General features: G+C 42.3%; 1 protein-coding gene and 1 non-coding gene across 4 annotated transcripts in view; one reads left to right on the forward strand and one right to left on the reverse strand.

Annotated features, from left to right (window-relative positions):
• Window positions 1-15,044, reverse strand: part of GTPBP1 (GTP-binding protein 1) — an 18,739-nt gene extending 3,695 nt beyond the window's left edge. The window contains exons 1-11 of one of the 3 annotated variants that reach the window (XM_028322268.1): window positions 14,933-15,044; window positions 14,516-14,698; window positions 13,791-13,902; window positions 12,230-12,404; window positions 10,155-10,333; window positions 8,569-8,732; window positions 4,604-4,842; window positions 3,560-3,704; window positions 2,712-2,894; window positions 1,210-1,345; window positions 583-716 (exon numbers count right to left, since the gene is read on the reverse strand). In XM_028322268.1, the coding sequence (XP_028178069.1) occupies window positions 583-716; window positions 1,210-1,345; window positions 2,712-2,894; window positions 3,560-3,704; window positions 4,604-4,842; window positions 8,569-8,732; window positions 10,155-10,333; window positions 12,230-12,404; window positions 13,791-13,902; window positions 14,516-14,614 (1,566 nt within the window). In that variant the 5' untranslated portion in view covers window positions 14,615-14,698; window positions 14,933-15,044. Of the gene's footprint in view, window positions 1-582; window positions 717-1,209; window positions 1,346-2,711; window positions 2,895-3,559; window positions 3,705-4,603; window positions 4,843-8,568; window positions 8,733-10,154; window positions 10,334-12,229; window positions 12,405-13,790; window positions 13,903-14,515; window positions 14,699-14,804; window positions 14,904-14,932 lie in introns of those variants that run through there. The other 2 variants (XM_028322269.1, XM_028322271.1) reach the window with 2 other exon arrangements.
• On the forward strand, window positions 9,369-9,440 carry TRNAL-UAG (transfer RNA leucine (anticodon UAG)). Its single transcript has one exon. It is a non-coding gene; the product is annotated as a tRNA-Leu (tRNA).
• Window positions 15,045-15,914: the final 870 nt, after the last annotated feature.

Consider the following 15,914-nt stretch of genomic DNA (forward strand, 5'->3'; position numbering starts at 1 on the left):
CGTGTATGGAAAAAATGTGTCAAATTTCGCGGAGAATACTTTAAAAAGCAATAAATACATTTTTAAATAGTAATGTTGTTTCACTTCCTTGATTCCCGAAATTTTCAGTGCCGCCCTCGTATCTGCATCCACACATCACGAATCATATACAAACCGATCGAGTTACTGCCTCTCACTTACCCGCATACCCCGTCCGTACCAGAGCGTGGATATGACGTCACGGCTGCCAGGTGCACAGTTAACTCGACCGGGTTGTAATTGTAATACAGTAGAATCCCGATTATCCGGATCAATTAAAACCAGGGGTGTTCCGGATAATCGATTTCAAAGTAAAATCAAACAATAATTAACTTTTTACAATAGAAAGGGTTTTCAATACATCATTTAGAGTCTAAAAATCTAAATTTTAGACCATTGGATTAATCCACTTCTTTTAAAAATGAACTAAACGACGTCCGTACTGTGTTACGGTCGCGGCGCCTTCCGTTTTTATGGGTCCAGACCTCAAATCGGTAATTACAAATCGTGAAGAATGAGTTCGGATATCCGGATAATCGAGATTCTAGTGTATACAACACATACCATGCGCTGCCCTCGCCTGAGGTACTCGGGGTGCTTGATGAAGCGGAAGCGGACCAGCGCCTTGTCGCCCGTGCGCAGGCAGTCGCGCGACATCGACAGGATCGACGCCGTCTGCCGGATGCTGCCGCAGTGGACTGCAAACAGAAATCGTCGTCAACACTCAACCCAGTAAATGTTTAGCACCCTACTGAAGACGTGCGTGAGAAAATTTTTAACGTAAGAATTTGCTCACGCACGTCACGCGGGATTGTTTCAAACACCTAATCACCCTTAACTCGTATTTTTTCTTATGTCAGAGATACAGATAAGGATACATTTATTTATTGAAAAGCGCAAAATACACAAATAAAGGGTTGACGAATTTATTTACGTCATCAACTCTGCGATCGTAAGCAAACAAATGGGTAATTTTAATCAAGTCTTACCATATGAGTATACTCGTAGTATAATTATCTAAAATGACCAATGAATTTCTCTGCCAGATATAATTATCTATTTGAGGTGTCAAATCAAAAGTTGTACAAGTTCCAAATAGGAGCTTCAGAGCTAAATTAAGACATTAATCTTGTTTTGAAAACCGTGGCAGTGCCAGGTAGGACTAAGCAGTAGGACTACACACACACTCACCCATGGCCTGGTAGCGCGAGGAGATGGTGGTGGGGTGGTGCAGCACGAGGATCTCGCCCTCGAACTGCCAGCACGCCTGCGGGTTCAGCGCCGGCGACACCATCACCATGCCTTTACGGATCTGCGACCGCTTTATCTGCAACCGGAGACTTCATTACACAACACGTTTTACGTGCGTGCACGTGTTACAATACCCGGCGATAAATATTGCACATCGACCTTTAGAAAGAGACAATCGGCTTATTTCGGTTTCGTAGAGCGTTATCACTGTCGCACTTGAAAAATGACTGACAATGACGTTTTGTCAAAGTGTAAACAAACTTTATTTTAAATGTGTGCAATTGATTTTGTGAATTAAATTGCTAAAAACTTTTGATAGTCGTGAAAGAAAAGCTGTTTACAATGTGTTAAAGTATTTGTAGAAGAGAAATACTAAGAGTTCGGACAATAATTTCATTGAATAATGTTTTGTCAATGACGTTTTGTCAATCGTATTGGTAGTGTGCGACAGAGATAACGCTCTACGAGCCGAAATTAACCGATTCTCTTTCCAAAGGTCGATATGCAATATTTATTGCCGGGTACTGTACGTAGTTACGTGCGTCAAAATAAAAACTGTTCAACGCTTTATTGATCGGAGGATGACGTATATGCTGGCACACTGCCGCATATCATTCACTTCAGGGGGCGTAGTGTGTTTACGTAAAACGCATACGTTGTCGACTGCGTAAAAAAGTGACATTAAATGTATGACGGATTGTACAGCGCCCCTAGCGGAAACTTTCAAGAACTAAATTCTTCATATATTTTTTAACGCGCGCGCTAGTGACGACGTTTGATGTAAACTCACACTAAAGGCTTCCACAGACCAAACGCGGGTCAGAAGCAGTGCGGGTCAGTTGCAGCGCGGCTGAGTAACACTGAAAGCAGCGCAGTTTCAAAGCAGTTGCAACGCGGGCGGTTGTCAAAATCTTCTGTCCCGCACCAGCGCCGCCTCGTTTGTCGTTCGGCTTGTATTACAACTTGCGCGGGCCCGCATTCAAACTGCGCTGCTACTGCCCTGCGTTTTGTCTGCCCAAGGCTTAAGCCCTCTGATCAAAGGTCTTCTCCAAGAATTTCTGCAACGACCTGCGCTACGCTTCCGACAACCTCAACCAAACTCATCCTGTCTACCGAGCCACATGTTATTTCGAGCTACAGTGCGTACTCATCGTTTTGCTTCAGTGCGAGACAGGGACTTATGCGAGTCGGTCACGGTGACGTCACCGATCGCCGGCGCACTTCAATACTGCCCGCTGCCGCTATCTGCGTTGTGTGTTAAATTTTTAGCCCTAGGTGGCTACAGAGCTGTGTGCTCCGTCCACTGCCACATACTTATGTAATACAGGGCACAGACTGGCATAAAATTAGCACGTCACACCGGAGGTAGATGGGCCTAAGACGCATCGAACAAGCCTCATTATGTCGATAAAAATGTTTCATGATTGTATACTGGGACTTGCCTTCTTGAGCGCGAAGCTAGCCGTCTGTCCGCCGCGCACCTCGGGCACGGCCATGCGTTTGCGGTGGATGCTCTTGACGGTGATCGGCTGGAAGCGGCCCAGCGGGTCGGGGCCCAGCAGCAGCGTGTCGTTCAGCCGGATCACGCCCGCTAGTGTCGTGCCTGATACCACTGTACCCACACCCTGTAGACAAACAAAATTGATGTGAAAAGGTCCTTGCTAATTTAATTTGTACAGTTATGAAGTTGGTTAGATCCAGTTTATAATTACTTGAATTAAATTTTTTATTTATTTAAGGACAACCAACAAAACATACACCATACATTCATAGTTTCCTTATAAATAAATTATATTAAGGTGTTGCCTTATGTGCAAAAGAAATTAATCAGACGGCCTCAGGTGGAACTTGAAAGAAGTATTTGACCACTGAGCTATCTAATCTGGCTACTGAGCTACATTATCTGGCCATTGAGCTACGGAGATAATGGTAAACCAATCAAAATTTTGATAGAAAGTGTAAACCCAGTATCGTTTTTTAAGTATTACCCACCAAAGTGCAGTCAAGAGCTACAGCAGTAACAACCCAGCCAGTGAAGGCAAAATTTATTTCAGGGTAATGTCATTGATCAGAAGAAAATAGGAAGATGTTAAGTCAAGTATGGTTTAATAATGCGTTCGCGGCTCCGTTTCTACGGCCTCGAAAAACATCGTCGGGTGTTACTAGATAGGCCCTACCGTCCTGGCGGAGACAGTCCTACATAACCAGCTGACCGTCTCCATCGGCCAGTGGGTATGCGCAAAGCAATCCCGACGGAAAAAAATGGTTTAATAATGCGTCAGTTACGTACCGGCACGGAGTAGGTGTCGTCGATCTGGAACTCGGCGGGCTTGTCGTCGTGCGCCGGCATCCGCGTCTTCAGCAGGTTCAGGAACATCGTCAAAAGTTCCAGGTTCTCGCCCGTCACGTTAGACACTTGGAAGATGGGGCATAGCCTGCGAACGACAAGTTCTGTATAATAAAAAAAAACAAAGAAAATCTCCTGGTTGTTTATTTTATAATCACCAACAAGGTTACATATGATGTAACTACTAACTTAACCTAACTTAAAGTCTTAAAGTCTGTTCGCCGAGAGTTGATAAAAAAAATATCAGAGGTTCTAAACTCATTATAAATTGCAGCCCGCTAATTATTTTTGTCGATATAATGAAAAAGTTGGTAGATTATTTGACCTGGCCTTTTTTTTGGCCTGGATTCTCGGCTCGGTTACAATTTAATTTTGGACTACCATTTATAAGAATGTTCTAAAAATACCAAACTTTGACGACAGCTGCGTGGCTCGTACCATGGTACTCAGTGCGCGTTGTGACAAACGACGCCCGCCATACAGAATGCGATAATTAAGCGACAGTCGCTATTGCAAGACATTTCATAATATTTATCAACTCTCGGCGAACAGACTTTAACTGTATGTACCTACTAACTTAATCTAAGAAGATGAAGATGGGGGGGTCCTCCCATCTTCATAGGGTATCTATCACACTATCGTCTTTCGAACATCGCGGCATCGTCGCTTTGCCAGTCTGAGCAGCTACCGAACGTTGCTGCTTAGGATCCGGCGACTGACAAAGAACATGCATTCGTATCAAATTGAGCACGCGCACCAGCAGCTTAAGGTAGTCCTGCTTCACTTTCGTTAAGTTAGTATGAGCCGCGTCGCTCGCACTGACCTCTGCGACACGAAGTTGGTGGCGCTGACGATGACGTCGTCCTTGTTCTTGACCATGACGGGCACCTTGCGGCAGCCGGAGGACTTGAGCACGCGCACCAGCAGCTTGAGGTAGTCCTGCTTCACTTTCGTTAAGTTAGTATGAGCCGCGTCGCTCGCACTGACCTCTGCGACACGAAGTTGGTGGCGCTGACGATGACGTCGTCCTTGTTCTTGACCATGACGGGCACCTTGCGGCAGCCGGAGGACTTGAGCACGCGCACCAGCAGCTTGAGGTTGTCCTGCAGCACGTTGGGCGGGCACATGTCGACCTTCGTCACCACCACGAACACCGGCACCGACAGCGCCAGCGCGAGGCCCAGGTGCTCCTTCGTCATGCCCACTATGCCCGCGTTCGCGCCGATCTGCGAGGGAATGGATACGGTATAAAACGGCTGTTTGACGGTATGATACAGTCACATATTTTATGCAAAACAAAGCCTGAATTTGACTGCAATCACACCAAATGAGATGCAATCTAGGATGGTACACACATTGACAACACAGCAAAATTTTATTTATGTAACAAAATTGTCAACCTTTACCTTTATCAACATTGTTTTGGTGTAATTATTTATAATATCTGTTTAATAAGCACTAACTTACATAATAAGTATGGATACCTAAAACACAGGCAAACATTTTTGCTTAGTTTAGGTATACTACCTTAATTAAAATATTGTTACTAACCAAATAATTTCATAGCCCCATTTAAGTTTCTTGTATTTAGGCTAAGTCTTTATTCAATAAATTTATCTTATCTTATCTTATAGTTATTGAAAATTGTGTTAGGTTTATGAATATTCAGTCTAAACGTAATATTTAGTTAGTATATGTGAACCACTCTCGTTGCTTACGCAAATTCGTCAATTAGACAAATATTAATCCCTCCGCAACTTCTAACGCGTCGAGGGTTGACGCCTAAAATCGGTCTTCGAATTCATTAATTTAAATATCATACCTATAATTTGCACATCTATTTTTAATGGATTTTAAACTTTACTCCAATAATATAACGTTAAAAAGGATGTAGGTACTAATTACATTCTCATTTTGTGTCAACTGTATATTTAGGTTAAGTGTAGATTTAGGGTTTATCCTGTACTTGCCTAATGCGTGTCTTGTCACTCGTCCTTTAGAGGCCTAACTAGGCCATTGTGTTCTGAGCTGGTTTTAAGTGATAGCAAGATTATACACACATAGCGTACCATACACAGAAAGCTAGAATAGGACAATCTTGCCTGCCTCGAGCGATGACGAAGTAATGGTCCGTTTGTCTGCTCTAGGTTGTGTAGGATTCGGATAATGCCCACAAGAAATATTCTTCGTGGCGGTGATGACTCATCTGGTGCCTATACATATTCTGAATATTAACGTTACTTTAAACCCATGATGACGTCAGAATCAAATTGAGCAATTTAAACAGTCTGTATAAGCCCTTTTAGTCTGAGATTCCACTAGCGCTCACATTGTTAAGCAGTGCGCCTGGAAATACTTAAGCTACAAATAGGATTACTATGTTTTCCTAGTATCACAAGTGACCCGAACTGAGCTTTGGACAAAAAAGGGTTTAGTTAAGCGAGATCTTTATACAAACGGCGCTAACGGAATCTGTTTACAAAGAGACCTATGTGTAGGATGCTCAAAGTCTCAACGACAGTATTCCATACTGAATTATTCACTCAACGCAAAGATTCTACGAACTTTCGTTCAAAGACATACTATGCTGCACAGGCTTTCTAATCATCTTAGCACTGTAGCTGCCTCGCGTTCTTTGCTGGAACTCAGTCCTAATATATTATGCAGATATGCTGCTTAAATTCGCGCCACTGCGAGGCGAGGATTCGCGCTTAACCCTCATTATGATCCACCTGGATTTAATAACGCAGCGTTAGAATACACGACGTGCTTAATTCCAAGGTTGTATCATAGAAACAAAGGAATTTACAGAATACGAGTGCGTTACTTAAAATGCATTGTTATAAAATTTGACTTTCCAAATATAATTGGATGGCTCTTCGTAATAATTAAAAGTAGGAAATGTTATTTGAAAGCTTTTGGAGCAGAAAATATTAACTAAGGATNTAAGGCCATAATCATCAACAGCCCTTTACAGTCCACTGCTGGACTATGAGCCTCCTCCACTATAGTGGAGGGTTTTGCCATAATCTCCACGCTTGGCAGGCGGGTTGGAGATCGCAGTTTAAAAGATTGATGTTTTTCAGAGAGCGCTGCTGCCCATTCTCTGTTTGATATGTAGTCCCTAAGTCGCCTCTTACGACACCCGCGGGAAGAGTAGGGGTTGGTGACCATAATATCCTAGTCTAAAGCAAGACTTTTACAAGTTATAGTCGTCTCTGGTCCTATTTTTAAACTCGGTCCAGTGTCTACGTCCAACTTCAGTTTGAGAGACAAGTACTTCCCAAATCCACTCAAGAATATCCCACAGGTATTAGAAAATGTCAATCCAAAGAAAGCTACCTAAGTACTTACTAAGTAATAAACTAAGTCTAAAGCTCACTAATTCTTTGTAACAAGAATTCGATAGAGCACCTACATTTGCATTTACCTAATAGGTAGGGTAAACCAGAGAGTGATTGCCCACTGGTAGTGATTGCCCGCTTTAAGAATAATATTGTCAGGTGCTGACTTTGAATCACTCTAGTTAGATTTAAATTTACCTACTAAGTAGATGGCTCCGAGATCAATGTACAGTAGATTTAAAATTTACAATAGGAAACACTAAAAAAACAGTTATGGCGGATTTTGTCAAGACGGGTGAAAATGTTACTCAAACAGGTAAAGACTTTAACAATTTTACTAAGGAATTACTTGCTTAGAGGTTAAATTTTTTTTGCAAGTTATTTAATATTCAACTAATGGTGTATAGTCATGATTAAATTATAAGTGTTTTCTCCATTATCAATGAAAATAACTGATAAAATTTGNAAGTACTTACTAAGTAATAAACTAAGTCTAAAGCTCACTAATTATTTGTAACAAGAATTCGATACAGCACCTACATTTGCATTTACCTAGTAGGTAGGTATTCATGTTTTCTTAAAAATATTGTTAGGTAAGTAAATAAGTAAAAGCGAAAGTTTGTAAATGAATAGCTGTTTGTAATTCTATCACGCATTAACTACTAGACAAGTTTGATCAATCTTTACAGTTACATAGCTTTTACATTTATCTAACACGATTCACGATATAGATTTATTTTACATTTACGGGTTTTGCTATTGCAAAGTCAAAATTAAATAACGGTGAGACTCGTCAGAATCAGTTAATCAACAATCTTTACTTCGTTTTGTTCAAATTTTTTTTATTTAAAAAATTCCATTGTCACGGACTTGTTAAACGATACGCTTAGGCTGGGTTGCACCAATCATACTTTAAACTTTGACAAACGTCAAAAATCTGACAAACTCCATACAAAAAACACCGGTTATCGTTATAGTTACGGTCAAAGTTAAGTGGTGCAACTCAGCCTTAGGTGTTTACTACAAGGTGGAAGAACAACTTTTGTCACATATTTATATTTTATTTTCAAATGTGAAGTCATTAAAAAAATCTAGTTACATCAACAATAAACATCAATCATCATCAATCACATCTCAGCGCTCATGCGCGAAAGCTTTCTGTTGGCACAGCCTAAAAAATAACAAACAGCCAGATCAACAAAGTTAGATCTTTTGGCTCAATGTGCTGTTGTCTCGCTCGGTTTATTTACAAAAACTGCAATATAACCATATTATTTCTCTTTAGGATCTACCTCGAGCATACACAATCTACCAGGGCAGGTAACACCTATTTACCACACGACGTATTCCACGTCATCAGGCTCACCATAAGCATCCCGAAATCTGGCGCGTGTCCCGTCATGCCGAAGACGGTAGTCTTGAGGTAGCGCTCGTGGCCCGCCAGGTCGATGAACGTGATCACCTTCGACGACTTCTCGCAGATCTTCCCCCAGTCCAGGGTGCTATGATTGGACTTGTTCGCCACTTTTTTTTAAGTCTACTCCTAGCACCTAGTCTGTCCTGCTCTACCGCACCTATTTATCCCGCTCTTCCAATCATCAGACTCACCATAAGCATCCCGAAGTCAGGCGCGTGTCCCGTCATGCCGAAAACGGTAGTCTTGAGGTAGCGCTCGTGGCCCGCCAGGTCGATGAACGTGATCACCTTCGACGACTTCTCGCAGATCTTCACCCAGTCCAGCGTACCGTGGTCCGGCTTGTTCACCACGTTACCTGGACAACATTGATAATGGTAATTTGGGTTCTAATGGTGCGTCCACACTGGGCGAATGTGCTCGCGCGGCAAGCTCGATATCCTGCTCACCCTGCTCTTGAGTGAGCAAGATGTCGAGTTTGCCGCGCGAGCGTGTTCACCCAGTGTGGACGCACCATAGTACTGTATCGTATGACGTCACTTCTAAGTAGAAAATCTACGCAAGCGGGACGATTGTTATCTAGCCTATTGAGACAGTGTTTAACGACTCAGCGGTTAGAGCAGTCGGTCGGCATTCATAAAGTTGTAGTTATAGTCAGATTTCAGGCAGTTGACCTTTTCTATTGAACCTGGCTTCTATTCTAAAGAATAATATGTTGTGTAGTTGCAATTTTTTTCTCAATCAACGATGACATGAAGAAAAGTTTAATGTATAAGAAAAGGGGTTGCAATTTACGCCGTCCACAGGTTGGTTGATGAAATAAACTTGATTCGCACGGGGTATCGTCGGTGGTGTGAGGTAAAGTGGCAGCTCAATGCCGCGAAGGATCACCGCGCTTCCTAGCCGATGGCGGTCGAAGTTGCTGGAATACTATTTTTCTTTCTTTTAACCATAGCTGGGAACTCATAGCTGTAACCTGCTGTAGCTGTTAACCGCCTCTGTGGTCTAGTGGTAAGACCACCTGCTTTAGACGCAGAGGTCCCGGGTTCGATTCCCAGTGGGGGCAGATTTTTCTGTTCGGTTTGGTTGGTGGTAGGATTTGTTCTAAGTCCGTCTGGCTAGCTACTACCATCATCTTACTTAAGTCTGTCGCCATAACAATGTTAACAGCATTGTTGTGTTCCGGCAGTTAGAGGTAAGATAGGCAGTTCCTCCATGGCTGAGGATTCCGGGTGAAGCTCGCTCCCACCTTCGGCTTGATCATCACTTACCATCAGGTGAGATACAGGCCAAGAGCTTCCTCGTCGTGGATAAAATAATGTACATCATATGTTTTTTTTAGATTTTTCATTTTATTATTTTAGAAGTTAGAGGGAGGGGACCAACTTTTTTCCACTTTGGAAGCGTCTGTCACGCAAACTATTCGGTTTAGAAAAAAAGTATTTTAGAAACCTCGATATCATTTTTGAAGACCTATCCATAGATACCCCACACGTATGTGTTTGACGAAAAAAAAATTTTTGAGTTTCAGTTCTAAGTATGGGGAGCCCCCAATATTTATTATTATTTTTTTATTTTTGCATCAAAATCTTAATGCGGTTCACAGAATACATCTACTTACCAAGTTTCAACAGTATAGCTCTTATAGTTACGTAAAAAAATGGCTGTGACATACGGACGGACAGACGGACGGACAGACAGACATGACGAATCTACAAGGGTTCCGTTTTTTGCCATTTGGCTACGAAACCCTAAAAAGCTGTCAAAATAAGCAGCTCACCCATGCTGTCGAAGCCGAGGATGTCGTTGCCGACGGAGCTGGTGCGGCCGCTCTCGAGCTCGTGCTTGTGGCGGAAGAGGCGCTGGCGAGCGTACCCGCGCCCGTTGTCAAGCTCGCCGTGCGTCAACACACCCAGCAGAGTCGACTTGCCCGCGTCTACGTTGCCCACCACCGCCACTCTGTGGGGAGAGAAGAGGCATTGTAAATTATACCTTTTCAACAATGCCTTACCAATACCAATAATATATTACCAACAATAGACAATAGGGGTATTGTAAATTATAACTTTTCAACAATAAGGAACAAAGCTTAAGGGCCCTCGCCCACGGCGATTTTTTGTAGCGATGCAGTCACACTTCTGTAGTGCGTTGCAAATGCGACTAACGCGCGTTAGTAGCGATGCTGTCGCTCGTTTACGATACGCGCGACAAAAAGTCGCCGTGGGCGAGGGTCCTAAGACCGGGCTGCACTTAGTAATGACAGGAGCTGGTGTGTGAGATTCTGAAACCTGTATTTACATATCAAGGGTCTCTATCTCATGGTAAACTAACGCATACGCATCCGATGGTGTTTGCCTTAAAACGTGTGTTCAACATTACACTGTTTTATGTTCTGCTTGAATTACGCGCTATTTACTTTTCTAATCTAATTGCACACAACTTCATTAATTTGTTTTATTGCTATGTAGGTTTATTTATCGGCAATATCAATCAGTTCTTTTTAAGCCTTTGGTGCGCAGCCGAGCATACCATAGTGACGCTTACGATTGCGTGAGCAATATGTGCACTGAAGCGGCTAAGGGTATATCAACAGCTTCATATCAGTTATCGTCGTTAGGCATGAGCATGTAATCAGGAAAACTATTTTCAATATTACTATCGTAATTTTAAAATCACGACCGTTATCGACAACGCAATCAATATGCAATTAAGCGCCATTGTGTAATTGTCAGCATGAGCATTTTTGAATGCAATATCAGCCTAAAATTTTGACACATATTATGCGTCCGTCGTCGCGGGTTATTTTGAACATTATACTTACATATCTTTTTTTCCTTACTTTTATTGGGGAAGGGGATGAAGAAGCAAGCACCTGTGTTGTCTCGTCCATCAGATAGTATGTATATTCAGTAGTACGACCACGAGCACACGATCTTATCGCGTACTCGTCCTCTTAGCGACAGAGGACTCCTCTGTGTCCCACCTGATCTCCATGAAGTCCGTGTGCTCCAGCTCGGCGCGCAGCAGGTACTGGCCGGGCACCAGCGACTGCAGCGTGGCCACCGACGCGCTGCAGTCGAGCTCCGTCCCACCTGATCTCCATGAAGTCCGTGTGCTCCAGCTCGGCGCGCAGCAGGTACTGGCCGGGCACCAGCGACTGCAGCGTGGCCACCGACGCGCTGCAGTCGAGCTCCGTCCCACCTGATCTCCATGAAGTCCGTGTGCTCCAGCTCGGCGCGCAGCAGGTACTGGCCGGGCACCAGCGACTGCAGCGTGGCCACCGACGCGCTGCAGTCGAGCTCCGTCCCACCTGATCTCCATGAAGTCCGTGTGCTCCAGCTCGGCGCGCAGCAGGTACTGGCCGGGCACCAGCGACTGCAGCGTGGCCACCGACGCGCTGCAGTCGAGCTCCGTCCCACCTGATCTCCATGAAGTCCGTGTGCTCCAGCTCGGCGCGCAGCAGGTACTGGCCGGGCACCAGCGACTGCAGCGTGGCCACCGACGCGCTGCAGTCGAGCTCCGTCCCACCTGATCTCCATGAAGTCCGTGTGCTCCAGCTCGGCGCGCAGCAGGTACTGGCCGGGCACCAGCGACTGCAGCGTGGCCACCGACGCGCTGCAGTCGAGCTCCGTCCCACCTGATCTCCATGAAGTCCGTGTGCTCCAGCTCGGCGCGCAGCAGGTACTGGCCGGGCACCAGCGACTGCAGCGTGGCCACCGACGCGCTGCAGTCGAGCTCCGTCCCACCTGATCTCCATGAAGTCCGTGTGCTCCAGCTCGGCGCGCAGCAGGTACTGGCCGGGCACCAGCGACTGCAGCGTGGCCACCGACGCGCTGCAGTCGAGCTCCGTCCCACCTGATCTCCATGAAGTCCGTGTGCTCCAGCTCGGCGCGCAGCAGGTACTGGCCGGTGAGCCCGCTGCCGCACTCCCAGCGGCGCAGCTCCACGCACGACACGCGCTCGCCGCTCACCAGCGACTGCAGCGTCGCCACTGAAGCGCTGTATTCGTCTTCTGTCAGCCCTCGCCCATCTAGTTGGGGAACATATCAAAATGACAATCCGTGGACAGGACACATCGATTCCGCGGGGTTACTCCGGAAAACGTTATCCAAAATTTTGAATGTAGCTATCTCTCTCACGCAAAACGAGATGCCACCGCGAACGAAGGTGACAAAATGACTCGACGTTTACGATTGGACTTTTGCGTGAAAAGACGCTTGCGCAAAGACAGGTATACGCAATAGACATTGGCGGGAAAGACATATGTGCGAACGATACTTTCAGGTCGATGATTTTCATTGCTTATCTATATGATATGGAATTCTTAAAGGTATGTACTACGTCGGCAAATACAAAAAGCCGGCCTAAACGGAAATACATACTTTTTATATACATATTTCAAACTAATTTAGTCTATATTTTTTTGAGGAGGAGCCTGAGTCTCGTTACACAGGTTAACCTTATACGAGAGCGGCACATATCTTGTAATTGTAAAATGTTTATTTAATAAAAGTATTTTCATTTCATTTTCATTTCAATCCTAAACAGCTACATTAGGATATATTTTACTAGCTTTCCGCCCGCGGCTACGCCCGCGTGGAATTTTGTCTGTCACAGAAAAACTTTATCGCGCGCGTCCCTGTTTCAAAAACCGGGATAAAAACTATCCTATGTTCTTTCCCGGGACTCAAACTATCTCTATGCCAAATTTCATCAAAATCGGTTGCGAGGTTTAAGCGGGAAAGCGTAACAGACAGACAGACAGACAGAGTTACTTTCGCATTTATAATATTAGTTGGGATTCCACATTACTGGATTATTTGGCTATCCTCTATCTATGGTATATTATAAACACATGATCCTATTTAATATTGTCACCCTGTATTACTGTGTTTTTGGCAAATAAACGTTTTGAATTTGAATATCAAGTTATTTGTAATTTTACATGACAGTTACGTATTATTTAAAATTGTGTGCTGCAATGTATGAGTCAGTTGAGCATGTCTTTTCAAAGAAATTATTATCAAGAGATAAAAATATTATAAGATAATACAAATTATCTTTAAAATATTGCAATCAACTATCAATTAAAGTGGTGTGTAGCAAGAAAACATTAAGCAGATAAAGTTAACAATGTTGTTGAATGAATGAATAAAAAGTTTTTAAACTTATCTTAAAAAGTTTTTTTTCAATTCAACTATGTATCAACAAAATAAAACAACCTTTATTTTTACCATTCCAAAAAGATATTAATTTAAAGTTGTAGTTGGTTCGCAAAACCACTTATAACTGCACACTTAATGCTATTGATCTACTAATTCTTTTGAGTGGTGCAATAGCAGCAGCTAATAAATAAATAAATAACATAAATTAATATTAATGGACAAATTACAAGCTATAAGATAAAGCCATTTACCTTCCCCTAGTCCAATATCATATATAATTTCTCCATTTCCAGCTTCTAACCTTTCCAGAAGCTGTTTCCTTAATAGTTCATATTCATCGGCAGTGGGGCTGACCAGGATCATCTGCAAGTTATGCAATAGCCCTTAATTTTACATCACTTAAAGTCTAATATTATGAATATTGCAGTAAACTACTTCTCTTCTTAAGAAGACTTTAATTTGATGTATTATAATAATTGGTGAAATGAAAATGATATAGGCACAATAAAAAAGATGTTCTTTTTGTTTTTAAAGATAAGGATTACTAATAATTGCTATGTTACACCATAATGTGTCACAGTTGCATCTAATATTATTTATTACATCACATTTGATTGATTTTTTTTTACAAAATTTAGAATCCAAATACTTAGAATAGAAAAAAAACTATAATCACACACAATTAGCACTTATTGTAGTAATGTAAGTACTGATAACAAATACCATAAATCCTGTTGCATGATGCAACTGGGTGCAAATGTTCATAAACAGACAGTCATGTTTTATTTAACATACAAAATTAAAATAATGTGTCTAGAATAAAACAAGAACAAAGAGAACATCAAATGTCAGCATAAAACAATGTTAACTTACTAAGTTTTTGATGAATGCAAACACTATAAACAATAATAAATATGAAAAAGTATAGAGAGATGAAACTAAGAATACTCCAGTAGATGTGCAATGATAGTCATACCTTGCCCCTGATGCTGGAGTAATCTGTCTCACTTTCCACATATCCCTCGGCCTCCCCCGAAGGGCTCGTCTTCACCGGCGAATCGAGCATAGTATCCATAGTTTAAGAGATACGTTCCTTTGCAATGCTCAATAACAATTACACATTATGTCATCACATCACTTTCTGTTATAGTGCCACCTCCTAAAATCATACTTAATATATCAATAAAGGATGATTGTTAAACTGTGTTGATAAAGTAAGGCAGGAAAGGTTCAAAAACTCCAAAAGTGCGGACTAATCGAAATACCCTAGGACAGGAGTTAAGTCCTTAAAAACAAAATGCGATTGTTTGGATATTAAGCACTACAGAAGCACAATACTATAAGTACGTATGTATTCAAGAACCTCATACATAAATTATACAAAGAAACTCACTTAATTACCAATTTATACGGAATTTATGTTATGAAAATAGATTTCAGCAAAATAAAACAGATGGAACTCATGCCAACATTTTGACAACTCAGCCAACTTGACACTTTCCTTCCCACAGATTATCGAGCTTATAAATAAAACATGGGTCCAACGACCATGTCACCTGTAGCGAAATGTCATCGTGTGGTTGGCAACACTGCTTTCGCTTACCAACATAAAAAACGGTCTGGTGAGGCTGCCGCTAGATGACACTTCGTACTATAAAACTCGCCCGCCAATTATAAATAATTGTGCAAGTAAAAATGTATCTGTGTCTAAGCTTATAAATAAACTTCGTTATCAAACTTAGTGCGAGTTATATTTTCGTAGAATCTCTACAGAAGTCACTGATACAAGATGTTTTATGGTGCCCATCAACCGGCACCAAATTGGTGACCCCGACGCGTCCGACCACGAAACGAGTGCTTCGAATTACTATTGCAATCAGCACTGTAAATACATCATGCTACGAAATTAAAACACCACAAGTTGATTAATTCATCTTCAACATCGGCTGAATGAAATGGACGGGTTTTGGCTGTGCGAGTAATACAAGTAACCAAACCCATATCCAGTGTTTCAAGAGTTAAAATCAATCAGACTACGTAATGAAGCAAGATTTAGGACTTCTGTTATGAGGATCATACAGTGAAAAGGACACGCAAGTAGTATCATACGTATTAAATAGTTTTTGTAGTTCATTAATGTGTACACTACGGCATAGTGGTCTGTTTTTGTTTTGCCGCCATTGTCCCTACAACTGAACAGCTGTGTGTGTGTTTACATTGTCTATTGTCTGTAACTTTTTAAAGTTTTTATTTTTTTCAAAGAGTTTTGTTCTTGCTATTCAAAATTCTGCGTTTTGTTATTGCACAAAAAAAAGTTTTTTTTTCTTTGCTTTAATTAATTTCATTATTTTCTCATAAATTATATAATTTTATTT

Source organism: Ostrinia furnacalis, unplaced genomic scaffold, assembly GCF_004193835.3.
Source record: "Ostrinia furnacalis isolate ACB-3 unplaced genomic scaffold, ASM419383v2 OfSCF7606, whole genome shotgun sequence".
NCBI classification, from domain to species: Eukaryota; Metazoa; Arthropoda; class Insecta; order Lepidoptera; family Crambidae; genus Ostrinia; species Ostrinia furnacalis.